This window comes from Camelus ferus, chromosome 17, assembly GCF_009834535.1.
Source record: "Camelus ferus isolate YT-003-E chromosome 17, BCGSAC_Cfer_1.0, whole genome shotgun sequence".
Classification (NCBI taxonomy): Eukaryota; Metazoa; Chordata; class Mammalia; order Artiodactyla; family Camelidae; genus Camelus; species Camelus ferus.
This window is the reverse complement of record NC_045712.1, coordinates 5109295-5130748: the sequence shown is the minus strand read 5'-3', so window position 1 is coordinate 5130748 and position 21454 is coordinate 5109295. Positions and strand designations below refer to the sequence as shown.

Below are 21454 nucleotides of genomic sequence, written 5' to 3'. Positions count from 1 at the left end.
AATTCCATCTAATCCTTCTAATAACATTTTAGTAAATTAGACCGAGTCAAGAAGCATTGCAAACTCTGGAAGAAGACTATATATGATATTATGAGTCACTCACATATACAGACAAATTTACTGCTTATATAAGTGAACTGTATAATCTAGCACTAAAAGCACATTTTTCCATGTTTTATATCACTGATTCATTTAAATGCACATTTCCACTGTTGTGATATACATGGGTGGTTTAAATCACATTAGTATTTTTCCAATTGAAGTATTTGTTGATTAAAAACTGAAGTAGAAATAACCACTTTCCTATACTAGACATTCCTCCACTAAATATTCCTATACAACAAAATAAAGTAGAAGGTGGGGAGCACTTTCTCTTTAAAGAAATAGAAACACAATGGTCAAGAAGCTGGGGAATTATTACAGAGGAGCTACAGCTTCTGCGCACATGTACAAAAATGCGTATTATCCAAAAATGTTTACTTTCTCTCTTCTCTTGGAATTAGGATAGAGGAGGCTGGATGGACTCAGGCAGGAAGAGTTCTAACTGAAAAGTCATGGGGAAATCCCAATTACAACCATGGAATTCATATTTCTGCTAGTTCTTTGGAAATGGAAAGTAAATAAACTATAGAAGAAAGTGCTAAAACCCTCTGTGGAATTTATTTGTTCGTATTTGGAAGAATTTACTGTTAGACTTGATCACAAAGGCATAATCCAGGATCTGAATTGTGGGCTTCTTATTATGTGAGGTGAAGGAGTTACTTTTGAGCTTAAACTTACAGAATGACAGAAAATTTTCCTAAGTATTTCCAAACCAAAGAAGAAGGGTTGACAATTTCCCAAGCAATGACACCTCCATTACAGTGTTTCTTGTGCCAAGTGCAGTCGCTTGCCTGTCTGACTTAAGATACCTGTGATCACACTGGATGGGTCTTGCCTTCTCTTTTAGCCTTTGAAACCCATGGAGCAGAATGGACCAGGGCTGGAGTACAGAGTGACCTGGAAGCCTCAGGGAGCTCCGGTGGAGTGGGAGGAAGAAACAGTCACAAACCACACCCTGCGGGTGATGACGCCTGCTGTCTATGCTCCGTACGATGTCCAAGTCCAAGCCATCAATCACCTGGGCTCTGGCCCTGAGCCTCAGCCAGTGATCCTCTATTCCGGAGAAGACTGTAAGTGGTGCGCCTGAAAGCATGTCAAGAGTAGTTTCCCTCCAGTCTATTACACATCTGTCGATGAACATTTTTGAACAACTACTGCATGCAAAGAGGATGTACTAGCTGTGGGAGATAGAAATACATGTAACACACGGCTCCTACTTGAGGGTTGGCTGCAGGACGGTTGATCAGTATAGAGTGGTGAGGAAGTATGCTGAAAGGTTTTATTTTATTCAGTTTCCTGATTAAGGGATTTCTGCATTTCTGAAAATCAGAGACCTGGAGTCATCACTGCACACAGTTAAGCAGCATAAGTAGCGTAAGGCTTCCAGCGACATCTGCACTTACTTGTCACAGGCCCTCTAACAGCCACCTGTTCCCATGCCCTGGCCCCAGCTGTATGTCTGGAGCCTTCCCAAGGTAGGTGGGGTGCAGACCTAGACTTGCTTATAGAACTACACATACACACACGGAGTCTGAGGCACTGGTAATATGATCTTATTATTATATATTTATACCACAATGATAGCTGCAAATAGATCACTGGAAAGAGGAAAGACACTGCATTCGAAACCACTACACAGTAGGAGTTACTCTCACTCTTCATCCAGCATCCAAAGTAGTATTTTGATCCAACAGTAGGAGAAGATTGAGAATGTGAAATGACTAGCTCCTAATTCACCTGCCACCTAAATTCTTAATACACAGGACTTGTCACCTTATCACTGTCAGCTAAGATTTTAGTGTTGGCTGCTGCGGGTTTGATTTATTCCTCTGCAGTCAGCTCCCCTGTAGAAAGGGGAAAATAGTACCACTTTAGAGGGTTGTTCTAAGGGTTACGTGAGCCAATCTAGGATAGGCCTTTAGAAGAGTGTCTGGCACGTAGCCCTCACTGTTAGCTGCTGTTATCATTAGATTAATCCAACCCCCAAGTAATTTCAGTTATATTTTTAGTCTAGCTCACGTGTTTCCATGAGCAAAATGCCCACAGAATATTTCACTGACCGCTGTTTGCAGCTACACTGCCCACGTCGCATCCATCTGGAGAGGGGCTTTTCTCAGTGCGGTACACGCACTCCTCTCTCTAGAAACCTACTTGGGCGCTGAAAGTCTTCTGTAATGAGAAACTCTCGTGGTTCCATTCGGGACTGGTGTCGCAAAAGTGCTTTCCCCAGATTGAACAATATGGAAGATCATTTTTTGAAAAGGGTCCTAATAATAGTGTCTGGAGATTACTGAGAGCTAATTATTCTTACGTGCTCAACAGATCCTGATACAGCTCCCGTGATCCATGGGGTGGACGTTATAAACAGCACGTTGGTTAAAGTCACCTGGTCAACAATTCCAAAGGACAGAGTTCACGGACATCTGAAAGGATATCAGGTTTATGTCATAGGTTTTCTTCTTCTCATTGAGTTAATACCTTTCTTGCAAATAAAGAATTGATTTCAAGAAGAAGCTGAAAGAGAATCTGCCACCAGGGCTGAGATAGTAAAATTCCTATTTTCATTGCAGGTAAATTGGTGGAAAACGAAAAGTCTGTTGGATGGGAGAACACATCCCAAAGAAGTAAACATTCTGAGATTTTCAGGACAAAGAAACTATGGAATGGTTCCTTCCCTAGATGCCTTTAGTGAATTTCACCTAACAGTCTTAGCCTATAATTCCAAAGGCGCTGGTCCGGAAAGCGAGCCTTATATATTTCAAACACCAGAAGGAGGTGAGAGAGTAACAATGTAGAATAAATACCAATTTATAAATAAATAACAACTTTCATACCAAATTAAATATCTCAATGGCCAAAACATGTCCTCCCTTATACAAATTATTACTAGTTAATCAATTTGTATGTCATAGGAGTTAGCTGCTGAGTTTCTATGAAAAACTGTAATCTATTTTTTTTTTTTTTTTGGTTTTTGGTTTTTGGTTTTTTTGGTTACAGACATTTACCAATTGATGAGTATCTTTTCTTGTGTTTTCTAGTACCTGAACAGCCGACTTTTCTCAAGGTCATCAAAGTTGATAAAGACACTGCCACTTTATCCTGGGGACTACCTAAGAAACTGAATGGAAACTTAACTGGCTATCTATTACAATACCAGATAAGTAAGTACAGATCTGAATTGGATTCATCTATTAATGTTTTATTTTTTGGTTGAATATTTGGTTTACTATGCTGAGAATCTAATGATCGTGGTTTGTAGGCCAGCGTACTTCCCCGCAGCACAGGGCTCTGTTAACTGGCTTGCAGACCAAAGCCAGCCCACTGCCTGTCTTCACTGGAACAGGGCCATGTCCACTCACTTACATTTGTCTGTAGTGGCAGCGTTGACAAGTTGCGACAAAAACTGCATGACCCACAAAGGCTAAAACATTTATAGTCTAGTCATTTCCACAAAGGTTTGCCAATTTCTGTTTTAGAAGAAAACCAGTATGTTAATGGTACCAGGAAACACGTGTTTAATATTTATATGTAAGAGGCCTTGAGAATTAGGAAATACGAATAGAGTTAGTAAACGAGGTAGTGGAAATTCAAAGCACACGTGACTCCCACACTGCACTGCTGCTTCTGTCCCTCACGCTTGCTTGCAGCCTCAACCCTGCATATTTGTATAGAGTCCTCTACTCGCAGCCCCCCGGGACAGCCACGTAATGCTGAGAGGACCGGAGAGCTGTCTTTGGACCATTGCCCAGAAGAGGCTCTCCCCACTGCTGCTGGGCTGTCAGTTGAAAACTACATGTGTACATTTTTGAAATCAGCTCATTTTTAATCATGGCACCTCCCATCCCTAACAGTCTTCAAATGCAAGCATCATCTCAAAATGGAAATTAGGGGACTGAGGTCACAGAAAAATATTACATGTTGAGAACGCGATTTCCCAAACAACCAAAACACCAGGAATAAAGAAACCCAGTCTATACGGCTTGCAAAAAGCCAGCTGGATCATAGCCCTGATGTGCGACTCTGCCGTCAGTTCAGGGCTGGCGGCCGTCCAGGTCGGGTACCAGCTTCAGCTTCCGGTGACCTGTTCTGAGTTGGGTACATATGATAAAATGGATGCAGGCATAACCCCAACAGAGGTAGCATTTTAGCATTTTTGAATGTTTGTTTTCTATATAGCAGAATCAGTAGGTACTAAGTACTCTAATTTTTCCTTAAAATAGAAGAAATCTATGAGGTTTGCACTGTCACTGCTTCACGGATGAGGGAACTGAGGCATACAGAGCTCACTTACAGGGAGTCCTGTGGTACAGTGAGTGTTAAGCAGGGTTCAGGCCCAGCTTGCGCTCACTCCTAAGCCCATACTGTTCCATACGCTGGTTGTCAAATGTGTAGAAAGAACTGAAGAAATACTTGAACTCTCATAAAATGTCAATTTGTTTGGTAAAGATATGCCTTGTCTTTATCCTAATATTAAAGAAACTCAACATAAAATAAATTCCAATCCTCACATTTATCTGTATATAATATTTAACTTTATTTAAAAAAATAAGTTATTAGAATATATAAAGAAAAAGCTGAAATATTAACAATTGCAGTGACTACTGTACTGCTTCATATGTAGATTTTTTGATAAAAGGATACAATTATATACTTTGCTCTCTATTAAATCATGCAGTATTTTAAATGATTTATCTCTTTTTACTGCTATCTTATGTTCAGAATAGTTGATTTTATATATGAGAGCTCTGTATAAACTGTCTTGAATTTTTACATTGATTGTGGTAGTTTTTCAGTTGACTTTGTGGTATTTTACAGGAACATTCTCAAATAATCTACAGTGATGATTTGATTTCTTCTTTTCATTTTTACTCATCTAATTGCATTATATAGACCAATGAAGATATTTTTACGTTAGAAGTAAATACATTTTTAATAGTCTCTCGGACTGAGAGTCAAGAGGATTTGTTTTCTTACCATTAATGGCTGTACGATTTGGACATAATCATTTAATCTCTTGGACTATTCTTACGGCAGTCCTGTAGTACTTTTAGTTCTTGCACAAATAACCATGATCTTGTTCTGCTGTAGATTCTCTGAAAGGCACTACCTAACCACCTTTTTCCTTTACATAGTGCGTAATATGCAGCAGTACATACAGATAGGTAATTTATTTATCAGTTTATTGATTCTACATATATGAATACTTACTGGTGCCACCTATTAAACCAGAAACTATAGAAGACACAAGTCATTGTCCAAATTATTCCACTAAAAGGAGATTAAAAAGTACTTAAGTCAAGGATACAATGGAATATAATAATAGAGGAAAGTTCATCATTTTTAATAGGTAACGTAATGATGGCGTGATTGGCTTCAGTATGGCATAGTGATTAAGAACATGTGCTCTGGAGTTACATCCCTATTTTCCAGTTACTGGCTGTAGATCTAGGCAAGGTGTTGATTGTTGCTAGATTTCCCACGTATGATGTGGTCATAATAATTATATCTACCTCATAGAAATAAGTGGGTTGATGGCCATGGATAATTAGGACAGTATCTTGCACACAGAGAAGCAAAAATAAGGAACAACAAGAACTAGAATTGTTAAGACTATGAAATTTGAGGCATATTGTTCGTGTTATTTCTTTAGTAAATGACACCTATGAGATTGGAGAACTAAACGATATCAACATTACCACTCCGTCAAAGCCCAGCTGGCGTCTGTCAAACCTCAGTGCAACTACCAAGTACAAGTTCTACCTGAGGGCGTGCACTGCAAAGGGCTGTGGAAAGCCAGTCACCGAGGAGAGCGCCACATCAGGAGAAGGCAGTAAGTAGAGGAGGCTTCTGAATGCCGTGTGTTTTAAACTGCTCCTAGAGGAATGCGCCATTAGTCACCGTAAATGAGAAATGACTGGTCTCACCTGGACCTTTGGTTTCCCACTGACACCGAATTTGCTTATCTTGTTTCTAAATTTCACTTTGACTCGATGTGTGGATTTCTCCACAACAGTAATCAAACTATCGCCTTAGTCTATATAAGGTCAGAAACTATAATTTTACCTAAGTCATTCATAAGGTTAACGTTTGGAAATGTTTCCACACAGAAGAAAACTTGCTTCTTGCCCTGGTAGACAATTTGCGACACTGACGTGACACGTTTCACCTCCGTGTCTCGACTCACACACGCACTGATCCACATCTCAGTTGTGCTTACTGCCTGCTGGTTGATGCCAAATCACTGGCTTGAAAACGGTTCATGTATCTGTGGTTTTATTTGTACAGTTCTCCTAATTCAGTTGCACTTTTCTATATTTTTCCAGCTCTGACCATTTCCTCTCCCTAATTATTTCTCCAGTTAGGATTTTAGCAGTGTTTTTGTGAAGTTTTCTATGGTATCAACAGAGCATCAGGAGGGAAATAAGAAGGCAGAGCAAGAAAGGGAAATGAGCTGGCGGGAACTGATGTACTCACTAGTAAATTAAAAAAAAAAATAGGGCTTTGTGTAGAATTCAGGTTGATCAGACTTAGAAGGATATTTGAGGAAGGCAAAAGGAGATGGGGGGAGGCTGGAAGGAAAATACAAATAAGTCATTTATATATCATATACTGCGTGTCCCCCCTCTGTAAACTTCCCAAGTTTTAGATTAAAGAGAACTGATGGCAAACAGAGAAGATAGTAATGGGGGAAATTGAATTGTCTGTCACTTACAAAAAAAATGTATTTAAATGTAAGTTGGTGAATCACTACATAGTGTGTTTGTGTGAATGGTTATGCTGCCACAATAGCATCAGTTTTCTTCCTCTTATTGTTCCTACTGTATCTCAGGCTCCCGGAAGACTCAAAACTTCCTTTCATGGGCAATACATATATATTCCAGGAAACCCACAATTGTCCCTAAGGATGAAATGTAAAGTTCATTTACCTACTCGTAAGAGGCAGATTTAAAGATGGTGACTGAAAACTTTCTAGTAACTAAAAGGTTCTTATTTGTCAAGAGCTCGAGTGGGTATCAAGTGTTCAACACAAAGAAGAAAAGCTGGAATAGTGGTAATCTAAATATGAAACTTCCACATTTTCTAAAACAGAGTTTAAGGCATGGAGAAGGTTGCTATTTTGTTAGAACCAAGACTATATAATCTGTGCGGAAAATGCTAATCCTGTTCTTGCCAATTTTAAGCACTTGAGAAAAAAATCACAAAATTTCCTTACCATAGTTGCACATTCTAATTTAGATGGAAGTATTTGGAAATAGTGGGTTGCATTTACGTTTGGCACATTGTTTTTGGAGGGTGGAAAATGCTCTCTGTTTGGACTTCTAAAAGGTGCTTTATCATTTCTCCAAATCAAAGACAGAACTAATGTGCTTGAGTGTCTCAGGCACACTTCACTCTAAGTGGTATAATTTGAAAATGTTTCTTATTAGTATGTTTGTGCTCTTTTTCAGGATTCTGCATTTTCAGCTACTGCCCCCTTCCCCAGTTGACACTGATTTCTCTTCTATAGGCCTGCCTCACCATGGTTACAGGAAAAAAACTATCATCTCTTCCCCCACTGGATTTTAGCATGATCATTGGAAAAAAGGGGGAGATATATATATATATTTCCACTGAGGAGATCCATGTTGATAGCACTAAAAATGATAACTTTTGTGCAAATTGGAATCTATTTCTGTGTATCCTTCTCTTTGCTCTGCCTAGATGAAACATTTTAAGGTCATCTGGCATTAATCAGAGTGAGATTTGATACACAAGCATTTTTTTCCAGATCATTTTCTGGTTGTTACTCTAATTTCCTTTGCAGCTCACATTCCATAATTTAAGTGCGGAGAAAATGGAGTTAATCAGAAATATTCTTTTTTTTGTATCATTATGGGTTTGAATAACACTTGCTTTGCTCTATTTTTCCAAAGCTTATGCTATTTCATGTTATACTAATATTTCTGGGTTTCAAGTTCAAAATTAATTGCGTTCTGTGATGCTCAATCTTAAAGGCTTTTGCTCAACTAACGTAACTGGCCTTATTTCTCCCATAGTGCCATTGTTTAATGACGTCCTTGTGTTACCGGTAACTATATAATTATTTTCTATTCTGCGGAGAAAAGTTACAAGTAAATTTTAATTTGTGACACGTTCTTATTTAAAACAGTTTCATAACTCTTAATACTCTCCACATAGAATACATTGTATTTTCAATATAAATTGATAACATTTTCTGGTTTACATTTATTGTATTTAGTTGACTGAGCAAAACTATGGATCAAAAGCAAAAATATTTTAGATATTCTGTTGCAATATCAGAAGGTAAAAGTATGAGTCAAGTGTAATTAAAATATACATTTATCTGCTAGGCTATTCTACAATTAATATAGTGACGTAGTCATGTTTCTTTCTGAAGTGTAAATTTCTCACAGCACTTTCAAAAACCTCAATGAATTTCATTTAAATGTACCTATAAGCCTTCATTTTTATGTAGTTTAAGTTTCATTTAATATATCAGCAAATTATGATGCTTTTCCATCAATATTTATGGAGAGGACCAAAGCAAAAAGAAATGGAATTAAGATTATAATCCCATATGTTTTCAATTATAAGGCAAAATGGCAAAATGGCCATACTTACTTTCCTCCTAGGTTTGTGAAAGTCTCAGTTGCACAAAATGACAATGTATAATTTTTTGAAGTCTGTGTTTGATTTTGACCATTCACATGACCAAACAGATTTATACAGTACCATTTCATCAGTAAGTGCATCATCTTAAAAGGACATGACTTAAGTTCATCTACTCCATTTCAGCATATTAAAAAAAGAAAGTCTTGATTGTTTTGATCTTCTGCTGATTCAAAAACTGAGAGGGGAAAAATGCTACAAATGGCTCTTACACATGTCCAATAACAATACTTTTTATCTTACATGTCCTGCTTTTCAGTGATGACAATTCGTATGATTTAACTGTGTACATTTCTTAGGTAAAAGTGTCGGGAAGATATCAGAAGGAGTTAATGTTACTCAAAAGACTCATCCAGTAGAGGTATTTGAGCCGGGAGCTGAACACATAGTTCACCTACTGACTAAGAATTGGGTTGATAACAATAGCATTTTTGAAGATGTAATTGAGACAAGAGGGAGAGGTGAGAAATTAGATTCTCTTCGGAACAATCTTAGACAGTAAATCTGTGTTCTGTAGATTAATTTTATATACTTCCTATATTAAAGACACAAATATGAAGTGCATTAGTTATAAAAACAAAATGAAAAATGTTTCACCAGTGGCCAAGTTGTCCCTTACTGTTTTTACCAAAGTAGTTGCCTAAAAATGTCTGCTGCTAATTAATGTGTGTTAATAACAGAAACTAATAGGAAAAATGAAACAAAATAAAACCCTCAAACTCCACAGCAATCTGCATATAACCAAGGCAGCTTGTCCTTTTTTGCTTGCTTGCGTGCTGCTGCTGCTACTGTATTTAACCAATTCTGCCTCCACTATCCCTCTTTGGTTTTCATCCTCAGAATCAAATGCAATGTGAGAGGGCCCTTTATAAATGATGATCAACAATTTATCAGTATTCTCCCAATGAAGTATCCTTCAAATCACATTCTCTCTGAGGTCACTCAAAGGAAAAAATAAAACTGATGCTATTTTATGTTTAAAAAAAGATGCTTAGAAACAGTTCATTTTTGAGAAAACTGGAGTTCAACTGGTGACTTCTCTTTGTACAACAGAATACGCTGGTTTATACGATGACATCTCCACTCAAGGCTGGTTTATTGGATTGATGTGTGCGATTGCTCTCCTCACACTAATACTGTTAACTGTTTGCTTTGTGAAGAGGAACAGAGGCGGAAAGTACTCAGGTAAAGTTGTTTCTTAATATGACTTTGAATTTATTAAATAGTTTCTGTTTAATTCTAGGAGGCCTTCTTCAGAGACATCTTTAATTTTTTAAATTACACATTTAAGTCAAATTTATATTAGCACATTAGGTGTACAGTATACTGGGAGGAAAAAATATTGCTGTATTAACTAACCAAGGGAATAGGTGGTCCTGTCTAGAATATTATCTCCAGGTGCTTGTTTAATAGTTCCTAGTACGTAAAACAGACGCTAGTGAAGTGAGGCATTTAACGCATACTTCCAAGCTTCTATACTCTGTGAAATACCAGAGACGTTGGGAAGACTTAATTACTAAGTCACACACATATATTTTAATGTTTTTTTTTTAAAAGGACTCATTTATAGTATGCTTTGCTACACAGGCATGACCCAGAGATTTTTTGCACTAATACATCCTAATGATGCTGGCTCCACTATTCAACTGTGTTAGACTTAGCCATTGCTGGGAATGCATTTCTTATTAGCAAGACCTATACTGGATACACTGCCTCCTGGATTAATGGTACATAATATATAAATGAAAACCATCCTAGTTAGTACAGTGGTTTACTTTAATTCATTCAATTTCCAAATTTATTTTATCTTTTTCAGATACACATATTATGATTATATTTTTGCTTAGTATTCATGCTGCTTTTATACAGCAGGAAAGAATTCAGACCCACTGCTATTAATGTTCAAATGAGTGAGAAAGTCTTTACTGGCTTAGGATTCACTGAGCAAATATTTGTTGGGAACCCATTATGTATATTGAACAATCAATCTAACAAGAATAATTTCTAAGTTTTTAAGTTACATAGAAATGTTCTGCAGTCCTTACCTATCACTTTCTTCGTGTGAAGACTGAACTGTTATGAATTAGATTTCCAATGACATTAGTTGAAAACCCTTAAAGTGATACAGCATTTCCTTTTGCGTATCCCAAATTGTCACTTGTGAAGTGTGGCGCTATTTAAATTCTTAAGAAGCTTTCTCAAATCAAGCTCTTAAAAGAAAAGCAAGTCAGCATTTCACATTGTAGGACAACTAAGAGAATCTCCAGGTCTCTGCAAGTTGTAGTAAAAGGTGCCGTGAAGAAGGATTTTTGTTTTTTTCCAAGTGAAGTGAAGCAAGAGCCTCTTTGTTCTCCATTCCACTCTTTAGAATAAATCTAAGGTAGGGTATGGCACTAGAGACGTGAATATTAATTATTGAGGTAATTCGGAGTAACACAGCAGAACAAGCAAATTATTGACTTTTAAATCATTTCAGTTTAAAAGTATAGATCTGGTATCAGCCAATGACATCTTCAAAAAGATTAGGATAGTAAAATGCATACACACCAATTTTTCTTGAAGTTTAGTTGATTTACAATGCTGTGTTATAGTGAGATTCAAGTATACATATATATGTTCCTTTTCATAATAGGCTATTATAAGATATGGACTGTCTAGTTCCCTGTGCAGCACAGTAGGACCTGGTTAGTTATTTTCTATAGAGTAGTAGTATCTGCAACTCCCAAACTCCCAACTTATCCTGCTCCCACTTTCCCCTTTGGTTACCATAAGTTTGTCTTCTGTGTTTTGTAAATAAGTTCATTTGTGCCATATTTTAGATTCCATCATTCCATAAATGATATCTTATGATATTTGTCCTTCTGTCTGATTTAGAGATGATCATACTAAGTGAGCCAAGTCCATCCATGTTGCTGCAAATGGCATTTCATTATTTTTAGTGGCTGAGTAGTATTCCACAGTGTGTTTGTATATATACACATACTCTAACTCCAAATTACCTCATTAATTACCATTCACATCTATAGTGACATAGAAATATACACACACACACCCACCCACCCAACTTCTTTATCCAGTCATCTGTCAGTGGACATTTAGGTTGTTTTCATGTCTTGGCTATCGTAACGAGTGCTCTTGGACACTGGGGTGCGTGTGTCTTTTCAAATTAGAGCTCCCTCCAGATATATGCCCAGGAATAGGATTGCTGGATCACATGGTAAGTCTTTTTAGTTTTTTGAGGAATCTCCATACTTATGATTTTCTATGGTGGCTGCTCAACTTCCACTCCTGCCAACAGTGTAGGAGGGTTCCCTTTTCTCCACACCTTCTCCAGCATTTATCACTTGTGGGCTTTTTAAAAATTGAAGTACAATCATTTACAGTGTGTCAGTTGCTGGTGCACAGCACAAGGGCCCAGTCATGCACATACACACATATATTCATTTTCATCTTGTTTTCCATTAAAGGTTATTACAAGATATTGAATATAGAGCCCTGTGCTATACAGAACTTTTCTTAAAAAAGTGGCTACCGTTTGTAAATCTCAAACTCACAAATTTATCCCTTCTCACCCCTTTCCCTGGTAACCGTAAGATTGTTTACTAATTCTGTGAGTCTGTTTCTGTTTTGTAGATGAGTTAATTAGTGTCTTTTTTTTTTTGATTCCATATATGAGTGATATATGGTATTTTTCTTTTTGTTTCTGGCTTCATTTAGAATGATGATCTCCAGGTCCATCCATGTAAAATAATGCAAATTGCATTGTTTTATTAGTTTTTATGGCTGAATAGAATTCCATTGTATAAATATATCACACCTTCTTTACCCATTTATCTATGGATGCACATTGAGGGTGCTTCCATGCCTTTGCTATTGTATATATAGTGCTGCTGTGAATACTGGGGTGCATGTATCTTTTCTAATTAGAGTTCCCTCCAGATACATACCCAGAAGTGGGATTGTTGGGTCATATGGTAAGTTACTTTTAGTTTCTTGGAGGAATCTCCATACTGTTTTCCACAATGCCTGCACCAAATTACATTTCCACCAGCAGTATTGGGGGGGGGGGTTCCTTTTCGCCACACCCTCTCCAGCATTAATTGTTCATGGAATTTTGAATGATGGCCATTCTGACTGGTGTGAGGTGATACCTCATTGTACTTTTGATTTGAATTTCTCTGATAATTAGCAATATTGAGTGTTTTTTCATGTGCCTATTGGCCATCTGTATGTCTTCATTGGAGAATTGCTTGTTTAGGTCTTCTACCCCCTTTTGGATTGGGTTTTTGTAGGTTGGTTGTCTTTTCATTTTATTTGCGGTTTCCTTTGCTGTGCAAAAAGCTTATGTGTAATTAGGTCCCATTTGTTTATTTTTCCTTTGATTTCTACTGCCTTGGGAGACTGAGCTAGGAAAACATTGCTAGTATTTATAATACTGTTTTGACTATGTTCTCTTGTAGGAGATTTATGGGGTCCTGTCTTCTGTTTAAATCTTAAAGCCATTTTGAGTTTAACTTTGTAGATGGTGTGAGGGAGGCTTCTAACTTCACGGATTTACATGCAGCTTTCCAGCACTACTCACCAAAGAGCTTATCTTTTCTCCAGTGTATATTCTGGTGTCCTCTGTTGAAGTGTAATTGATCATAGGTCTGTGGGTTTATTTCTGGGCTCTATTTTGTTCCATTGATCCCTATGTCCTTTTTTTGTACTAATACCATGCTGTTTGCTTACTGTAGCACTGTAGGATTGTCTGAAGTCTGGGAGGGTCATGCCTCCAGCTTTGTTCTTTTTCTTCACTATATTTTGTGATTCCATTTAACTTTTAGGATTATTTGTTCTAGGTCTGTGAAACATGTCCTGGATAATCTGACAGGGATGACATTAAATCTGTAGGTTGCTGGGGATAGTAGGGCTACTTTAACAATATTAATTCTTCCAAGCCAAGCACATGGGATCGCTTTCCATTTCTTTAAGTCATCTTTAATTTCCTGTAGCAGCATTTTATAGTTCTCAACATATAAGTCTGTAATCTCCTGGTATAGTAACCTGCTCTTCCTTAATAGACCATAACTAAGTTTGATGCTCGCAGTAAGATGTGTTGCCTGCGTAAGATTGAGTAGTCACAGGAAGATCTGCAGCATACTGTAACTCAGATGACAGCTAAGGACAGCCCAGAACATCCTTTTCCTTTCTCTGTTTAAAGAGGAAACTGATGGGCTACAGGTACAACCACAAAAAGACTTATTTACTAGTATCAAAAAATTAGAGCATTTTTCTTGATGATTATCCAACTTCAGCAGCACTACTACTGTATCTTTACAAATTACATGTGTAACTTTCCCCTCTACTTTCTTTAGTGAAAGAAAAAGAAGATCTACATCCAGATCCAGAAGCTCAGTCAGTGAAAGATGAAACCTTTGGTGAATACAGGTAAACATTATGTTCCATTTAAAAATGTATCTGAGCACCTATCCATCAGGTTATAAGCTTAAAAATACAAAAAAAAAATGTTTTTTCTTAAAGATGACAGGACCACATTGTCATACCCTTCTGAAGAATACTTTGTAAAAACAGGGCCTACGTAAATGACAGCAACTGAATTTGTGTGTGCGGAGGTGGGAGTGTCATTGCATTCTTGGTAGAAGGGTGTGCTAGGACACTTGTCTTGAAAGTTGTTATTATGCAAAGGACACTACTTTTCTTTAGACTGAACATGTATATGAAGTAGGTAAAACAGCTTAAAGTGACTCCTCCCCATGGCCATGATGAACCCAGCTTGGATTCGGTTTACATCCATTAGCATGCATTCTGTGAGGGAGTCGCAAAGCATGACCTCAAGATGAACCTAGTCTGTAGAGGAAAAAGGTATCTGTGCAAATAACTGAAATCGATTAGAGTAACAGTGGAAAAGGGAGCAACTCTTTCTGTCTAAGAGGGGTTCTGGTAAGGGTTCATCCAAAGGAAGTAAGATGGATTTTAAAGGGTGAAAAAGGCTGTTACTGTGAACTACTGGGCAGAGCATGACCAAACCTACGAAGAAATAAAAGTGGGCCATACCTGGGCAATGCTGCGAGGAATCAGGGAGCTCTTGGGGATGTGTTTACACTTCACACTCTCCTGCTGTCTCTCTCCGTCTCCCTCTTCTTGCGCAGGACACAAGGGCCTTGTTTTCAGTGACGTCCTCTGTACAGTGCAGCCAAGGGAGCTGTTGCTTCTTTCAGGCTTTTGTGGCCTTCAGCACACACGAGACCATGATCTCTATCAAATAAGGGACCTCATTGGCCCCTGCCTGGATCCATTACTGTAATCAGGCATATGGAATATTCTGAGGAGCTGTCCTGGTTAACTGATGCACATCTGAGCCTCATCATAGGCTCTACACTTATTTTTCTTTCTTCCACTTAGTACTCTACATTTTTGTATTTATTTTTTTAACACCATTGTGGTACAATTCCTGTACAGTAAACTATACATATTTCAAATGTACACTTAGATGAATTTTGATAAATACACCAGTGACACCACCACCACCACCACAATCAAGACAGCTAACATTTTCCATCACTCGCAATTTTCAAATTCCCAATGTATCCCTTCCCACCCTCTTTAGCCCCTGGTAACCATAAGTTTGTTCTCTATGTCTGTCTCTTTCTGCTTTGTAGATAAGTTCATTTGTGTTTTTTTGTTTTTTTTTTTTTTAAGATTCCACAGATAAGTGATATATGGTATTTTTCTTTCTTTCTGGCTTACCTCACTTAGAATGACTATCTCCAGGCCCATCCATGTTGCTGCAGATGGCATTATTTTATTCTTGTTTATGGCTGAGTAGTATTCCATTGTATAAATATAGCACAACTTCTTTATCCAGCCATCTATAGATGGACATTTACGTTGTTTCCATGTTTTGGCTATTGTAAATAATAGTGGTGTGAACAGCTAAGGATACTATCAAGAAAACGAAAAGACAGCCTACAGACTGGGAGAAAATATTTGGAAATGATGCAACTGACAAGGGACTAATTTCCAAAATATATAAACAGCTCATACACCTTAAAATCAAAAAAACAAGCAACCCAATCAAAAAATGGGCAGAAAACTTAGACATCTCTCCAAAGACAACAAGACAACATCCAGATGGCCAACAAGCACATGAAAAGATGCTGGACATCACTAATTATCAGAGAAATGCAAATTAAAACTACCATGAGATATCACCTCACACCAGTCAGAATGGCCATCATTCAGAAGTCCACAAATGACAAATGCTGGAGAGGCTGTGGAGAAAAGGAACCTTCCTACACTGCTGATGGTAATGTAAATTGGTGCAGCCACTGTAGAAAAAACAGTTTGGAGAATCCTTAAAAAACTAAAAATAGACTTACCATGTGATCCAGCGATCCTAGTCCTGGGCATACATCTGGAAAAAAATATAATCAAAACAAATGTACCCCAATATTATATTTCTCTGTCAATCACCTTAGGTACTTTCCAGAATAAGGAACACTGAAGGGAGGGCTGGGGGAGAGAAAGAAAACTTGGAATTTTACAAATTTAGAAAACGGTGGCTCAAATTCCACAATGTAGGGGTTATTGAGGACCTACAGCAACTGTTTAAAATACAAAACAGATATTACTAGTTCAATTGTATAAGCAAAAAATATTAAGGTATGACTTATTCAAAACTCATTCTGTCATATTCTGCTGCTTTTTTAAAAAGATACATAAAATCATCCCTGCACTATTTCACCTGGCAGATTTTTAAAGCAGTTAATTCTCTATTCCATCATCTTTGCTCAAAACTGCATGTGCATCAGGAAAATGACCTTGTCTCCAAGTGATTCCAGGAGACAGTTACTTAATATGAATTGTCATCCTTCCAGCTTCTGATGCTGGTGGTAAAGTAACATGCTACCTTTGCTCCCTTCGCTGTGTCCACAGCAAGTCCCAGGTCGATGCGTAACTCTGAGGGCAGGCACGTACCATCCTGCTGTGCTTCCGGACAGCTGCGAGGTGGACCTATTGGATGAATACCACCAATGACTACCGCAAACTATAAAGTGCTAATCACATGCTAGTTATATTTTTTTTTTTTTTTACAAATTCTTCTTTGTAAAATAGAATATATAGTGATAGAAGTTGATATTAAAAAAGCTCTTCATCTAGAAATTTAGAAGACTGTCATTTTACTGACATTTTACTAACTCAGACTTGCTTTTAAAGAAGAACACCCAAATTATAAATACTGGAGATTTACAGTGTTTATGTTCTAAAAATGCCAGCCATGTCTTTTTTTTTCTTTTAATAAATCTGAGTTAATACAGAATTTGATTGATTAACCCAACCAAGAGACATTTTGGGGAAGGATTTGGAGGAACATGCAGGATTGAAGATCAAGACCTGACGACCCAAAGGCCCAGAAGCTCATGAACGTGAACGAAATGTGTCACTAGATTGTCTCAATGTCTCAGTTACTCAAAATGACACAACTGGGTAATGAGTTTTTATCCATTTATCTGTGAAAGGGTCATTTATCTCTCTTCAATGCTACTACGAATATCCTGAAATTTGTAAAGACCTGTTAGCACTTTTGCTTGACTCTTCCTTTACCTGCATATCTCAGGAGATTTTGTCGAACTCTTCTTTTTTGTTTTCTAGTGACAGTGATGAAAAACCTCTCAAAGGAAGCCTTCGCTCCCTTACCAGGGAGATGCAGGCCACAGGAAGCGCCGACAGCTTAGTGGAGTACGGGGAAGGTGACCACGGTCTATTCAACGAGGATGGGTCATTTATCGGCGCTTATGCTGGATCTAAGGAGAAAGGCTCTGCAGAAAGCAATGGAAGTTCTACAGCAACGTTTCCACTCCGAGCGTAAATGCGACACATGAGCACCATTAGTGGTTCATACCGACCTTCCACATTTATCTGTTCAAGGGAGCAAGAACTGTCACATAGGAATAGGAACATCCCGGCAGCAGATTTCATCCAGAATTCCAACATCCTGCAGTTGTGTTGAGAACAATAGCACTGCCTTGAGAAAATGAAATACCTAGCACCACAGGTTTAAGCTTCCCCCCCACCCCCAGGTGCTTAAAATGCAGAACACAAAGCGAATCCCGTATTTAGATTCACCTTGACTGAATCCAAAGTTTCCACTCCAGATTTCCCTGTGTTTGCGTAGTTGTTGCTGCCCGTTTGCGTAGTTGTTGCTGCCCTGTGGTTGTCTCCATGTGCACCTGTGCACTCGGTCTCTGAGAACTGTCCTAAGACTTTGCTTCATGACAGGTTAAACGACGGTAAGCAAACTGGTTATTTAAAATGTAAAGAGGAAAACAGTTCATTGAATATATACAGTCTAAATGTATTATTTAAAATTTTAGTAGCAGAAGTTTTAGGTCTGCTAGTATTTATTGAGCTCCTAACTCTTTGCCCAGAGATGGTCATGCTTAACCCAGAATTCTAACTTTTTCAGTTTCAACATGAATTTATATCATTCAGTTATGACATCTACAAAGATCTTTGCTTTTGGGGGTTTTTTTTGGACTACATTCAGCTGCCAAGGAAGCAGTGGTCAGAAGGCGATCTTATGAAAGAACAGGTACGGGGTATCCGTGACGCTGGTGTCTAGTATCTGTATCTATGTAACATTTCCACTTCTAAATTGACTGCTTTTGCCTTTTTTTTATGTTTGTATAATGGTATGCACCATAGACTTCATGAATGCACTGTACATATTATGTTAATATTTAAACAATTTAAAATAGACTGTTTTATTTTGAAGTGAGAAAAAGAACATTAACAGGCATGTCTGTACAGTTAGAATATATAGTCATAGCCCATTTTTCATCATTCCAGAGCTGCCACCAGGAACAGGAGGTTCCCAAACTGAAGACTTTGTACAAAGCATTTTGGATTTTGTTCTTATATGCTTTTCCAACAGTCTCAAAATAAAATATCATATAAATATTGAGGGAAATGTTTTCATATTTTTCAAAATATGTTTTTGTTGTTGAGTGTACTCCTACCCCAGCCCCACAGAAAGCAAAACTACTTGTGGTAGAAATTCCCATACAGATGTTTCCCTGAATCACATGTTAAACCTCTTCAGGGTGTGGTCTCTTTCTGTGTTTTCCTTCTGTCAAATTCAGTACAAATTCAGGGAATTTATTTCCTGGCATCCAAGCTACTAGTCCTTCTAAAGTTGTACATGAAAACGGTTTAGAAAGAGTATGAAGGACTCTGCGTGCATGTCAGTAAAATTCAGTGTTAAGCTTAGTTTATGGAAGCATTTTTTCACCTTACCATGAAATTCTTAATTACGTTTAAATGAAACAGATTCAAAGATTTTACTTCACTTTTTGTACTGTACCAGTGGGTGTATGCTGTTCAGTCCTTGACTTTCATTCATGTAGCCCCCACTCTTTCTCGTGGACCAAAATGAGGGATGTGTGTCACGGTCAGTGCAGTAATCCACACGGAACATCTACTTGTCATTTTAAACCAAGTGTGTCCTCCAAAATGCACAGGCAGCGAAAGAATGTCTTACCTTAAACGATACTTTGGGGGCTCAGGACGTGACCACACTTCTGAAGGAAGCATTTCCAAAAGGAGAGAAGGCAATGTGACCCTCCGTCTGAGCGCAGGATGTGGATTCATGCACCCAGTGCACCTTGAGCTTCATTTATCCCCATCTGATTTGTAAGGCACCTCTTTTCTGAAGGAAGAATCATGTTTTCTGACTTACCTGGGAGGAAACTCTGGTACTCAGCTATGGATGAGGCCAAGATGAGGACTTCTGAGTTTAGTTCCACTAGGATTTTTTTTGTTCCTCTTCCTTGTCAGCTAAAAAGGTTTTAACAGAATCACACAGGTTGGCATAATCTCAGAAATGCATTAGGAGTACATTTACTATAAATTTAATAACCTTTAGGTTGAAAGTTAACACAGATAATGAAATGTTTGCTTTTCCTGGACTGCAGAGTTGTCCTTTAACGGTGTGTGTAATAAGGATGCACCTGCCCAGGTTTTCTGAATGGCAGCGCTCTTGGATCTGAGATGGCTGTCAGACCACCTGTTGCTGTCACCCTGTTACCTTTTCTCAATACTGCTTGGTTTCTCCTGGGAATCTTCCCAGAAGATCAGTCCATGGCTAACTTTCTCGAGTCTACTGTCAGTATGATTTCAATGTGATAGATTATATATAATCTTAAGGATCATTGATGGGGATGAGTTCCTAGAGAACAACTGTCCAAGGGTTGGGAAAATCCAAGTTCTCTTCCTGGTTCCAGCACTGATTTTGTACATAAACCTTAGGCAAGTTGCTTGACCCCTTTACTTCAAACTATCTCAATTCTAAAGTGCTAATGATTATCTCAGTTACCTTATCTCTGTCACAGGGTGTTCTTGTTTATGAAGAAACAGTTGAAAATGATAAAAGCTAAGATGCCTTTTAACTTCATAAACAAACTTATAATCGAAATGATATGTCAAAAAGTCACCCCACACATACCAACTCGTTTTTCCTGTGAACACATAAATATATTTTTATAGAAAAACAAATCTACAGGAAATAAATCTACTGTTCAGTGAGCAGGATGATTTGTACATGCCATCAAAAATTATTAATCAGAAGACAATTAAGCAGGGTCTTTGCTATACAAAAGTGTTTTTCACTAATTTTGCATGTGTATTTATAAGGAAATGTGAATTTGGTGGATTTATTCTGTTAGTATAAAGGCATCTGATACTTTAGATGTTCCCACGTTTATAACACTGTAAAGCACAATGAAGTTATGCTGGAAGTCTCAAGTAATGTTTTTCCTATTTTATATTCATGGAAGAGGTGAGCTAAAGAGAGAACAATAATGAGAAATGTTGGTGTGTTTTTCTAATCATTTAAAACTTAATTGCCCATTGAAACCCAAAGTATGTTTACATGCCATTAAGATATGATTCTTGTAATAATTTTAAATTGATTATACAGTGATTGGGTTTGTAATCTGTGGCAGTATATATTCTCTTGTTCCCATAGTGAAATAAGTAGGGCTGAGCCAAAGCTTACTTTGTTTTATATCTTAAATTGTTTGCTTACATCATCAAAAGAGAAAAAGGTATATGGAGAACTGGTCTACCTGATTATGGGTTTTTGGGTTTTTTTTTTGGCTTAGATTAATATTCATGGTAGAATTGATTAAACTGTGTTTGTATTGTAGGTGGTGTTTGTATTATGCTTATGAGTATGTATGGCTTAAAAATATTTTCAGTATACAAGAAATTCAACTTTCCAAATAAAAGTTCAACTTCATGCACTCTAAAAATGTATGTATTCTTTTCTATGCAGATGGGAACAATCAGAATTTATACATCAACTTTATCTTCCATCGCTGCTGATCCTGGACTATCTATTAGGGAAGTATAAATGAGGTACAAATAGAGAATTTTGATTTGAATGACTATGTTTACAAATAGATCATCACTGGCTACAAAATGTAATGTGCCAATAAATTTCATACTTAGGATCAATGTAAAATTACGATGAATGTGTACTCATCTGATTGTTTATAGAACAATGTAGAAGAACTGCTTTGCAAGAAAACATCCAATAGGCTATACTTTCAAATAAGGCTAGTGGGTAACTGGGACACCGGTCTGGCTCAGCAACCTACTGAAAACTGATTTTTAATGA

The 21454-nt window shown here is 37.6% G+C and overlaps 1 protein-coding gene and 1 long non-coding RNA gene across 20 annotated transcripts in view; one reads left to right on the top strand and one right to left on the bottom strand.

Moving 5' to 3' along the window:
* Positions 1–21252, top strand: part of CHL1 (cell adhesion molecule L1 like) — a 184072-nt gene extending 162820 nt beyond the window's left edge. For 15 of the 18 annotated variants that reach the window (XM_032458079.1, XM_032458078.1, XM_032458074.1 and 12 more), the window contains 9 exons: positions 950–1172; positions 2425–2540; positions 2673–2877; positions 3141–3263; positions 5753–5932; positions 9072–9233; positions 9826–9957; positions 14130–14202; positions 17428–21086. In XM_032458079.1, coding sequence (XP_032313970.1) covers positions 950–1172; positions 2425–2540; positions 2673–2877; positions 3141–3263; positions 5753–5932; positions 9072–9233; positions 9826–9957; positions 14130–14202; positions 17428–17644 — 1431 coding nt within the window. In that variant the 3' untranslated portion in view covers positions 17645–21086. Of the gene's footprint in view, positions 1–949; positions 1173–2424; positions 2541–2672; positions 2878–3140; positions 3264–5752; positions 5933–9071; positions 9234–9825; positions 9958–14129; positions 14203–15474; positions 15528–17427; positions 21087–21109 lie in introns of those variants that run through there. The other 3 variants (XR_004312000.1, XM_032458077.1, XM_032458076.1) reach the window with 3 other exon arrangements.
* LOC116657070 lies at positions 1155–15581 on the bottom strand. Of its 2 annotated transcripts, XR_004312002.1 has the most exons (4): positions 15523–15581; positions 14830–15073; positions 2414–2525; positions 1155–1280 (listed from the first exon to the last, which is right to left on the bottom strand). It is a non-coding gene; the product is annotated as an uncharacterized LOC116657070 (long non-coding RNA). The 2 variants fall into 2 exon arrangements; XR_004312001.1 differs by lacking the exon at positions 15523–15581 and having other exon boundaries at positions 14830–15266.
* Positions 21253–21454: the final 202 nt, after the last annotated feature.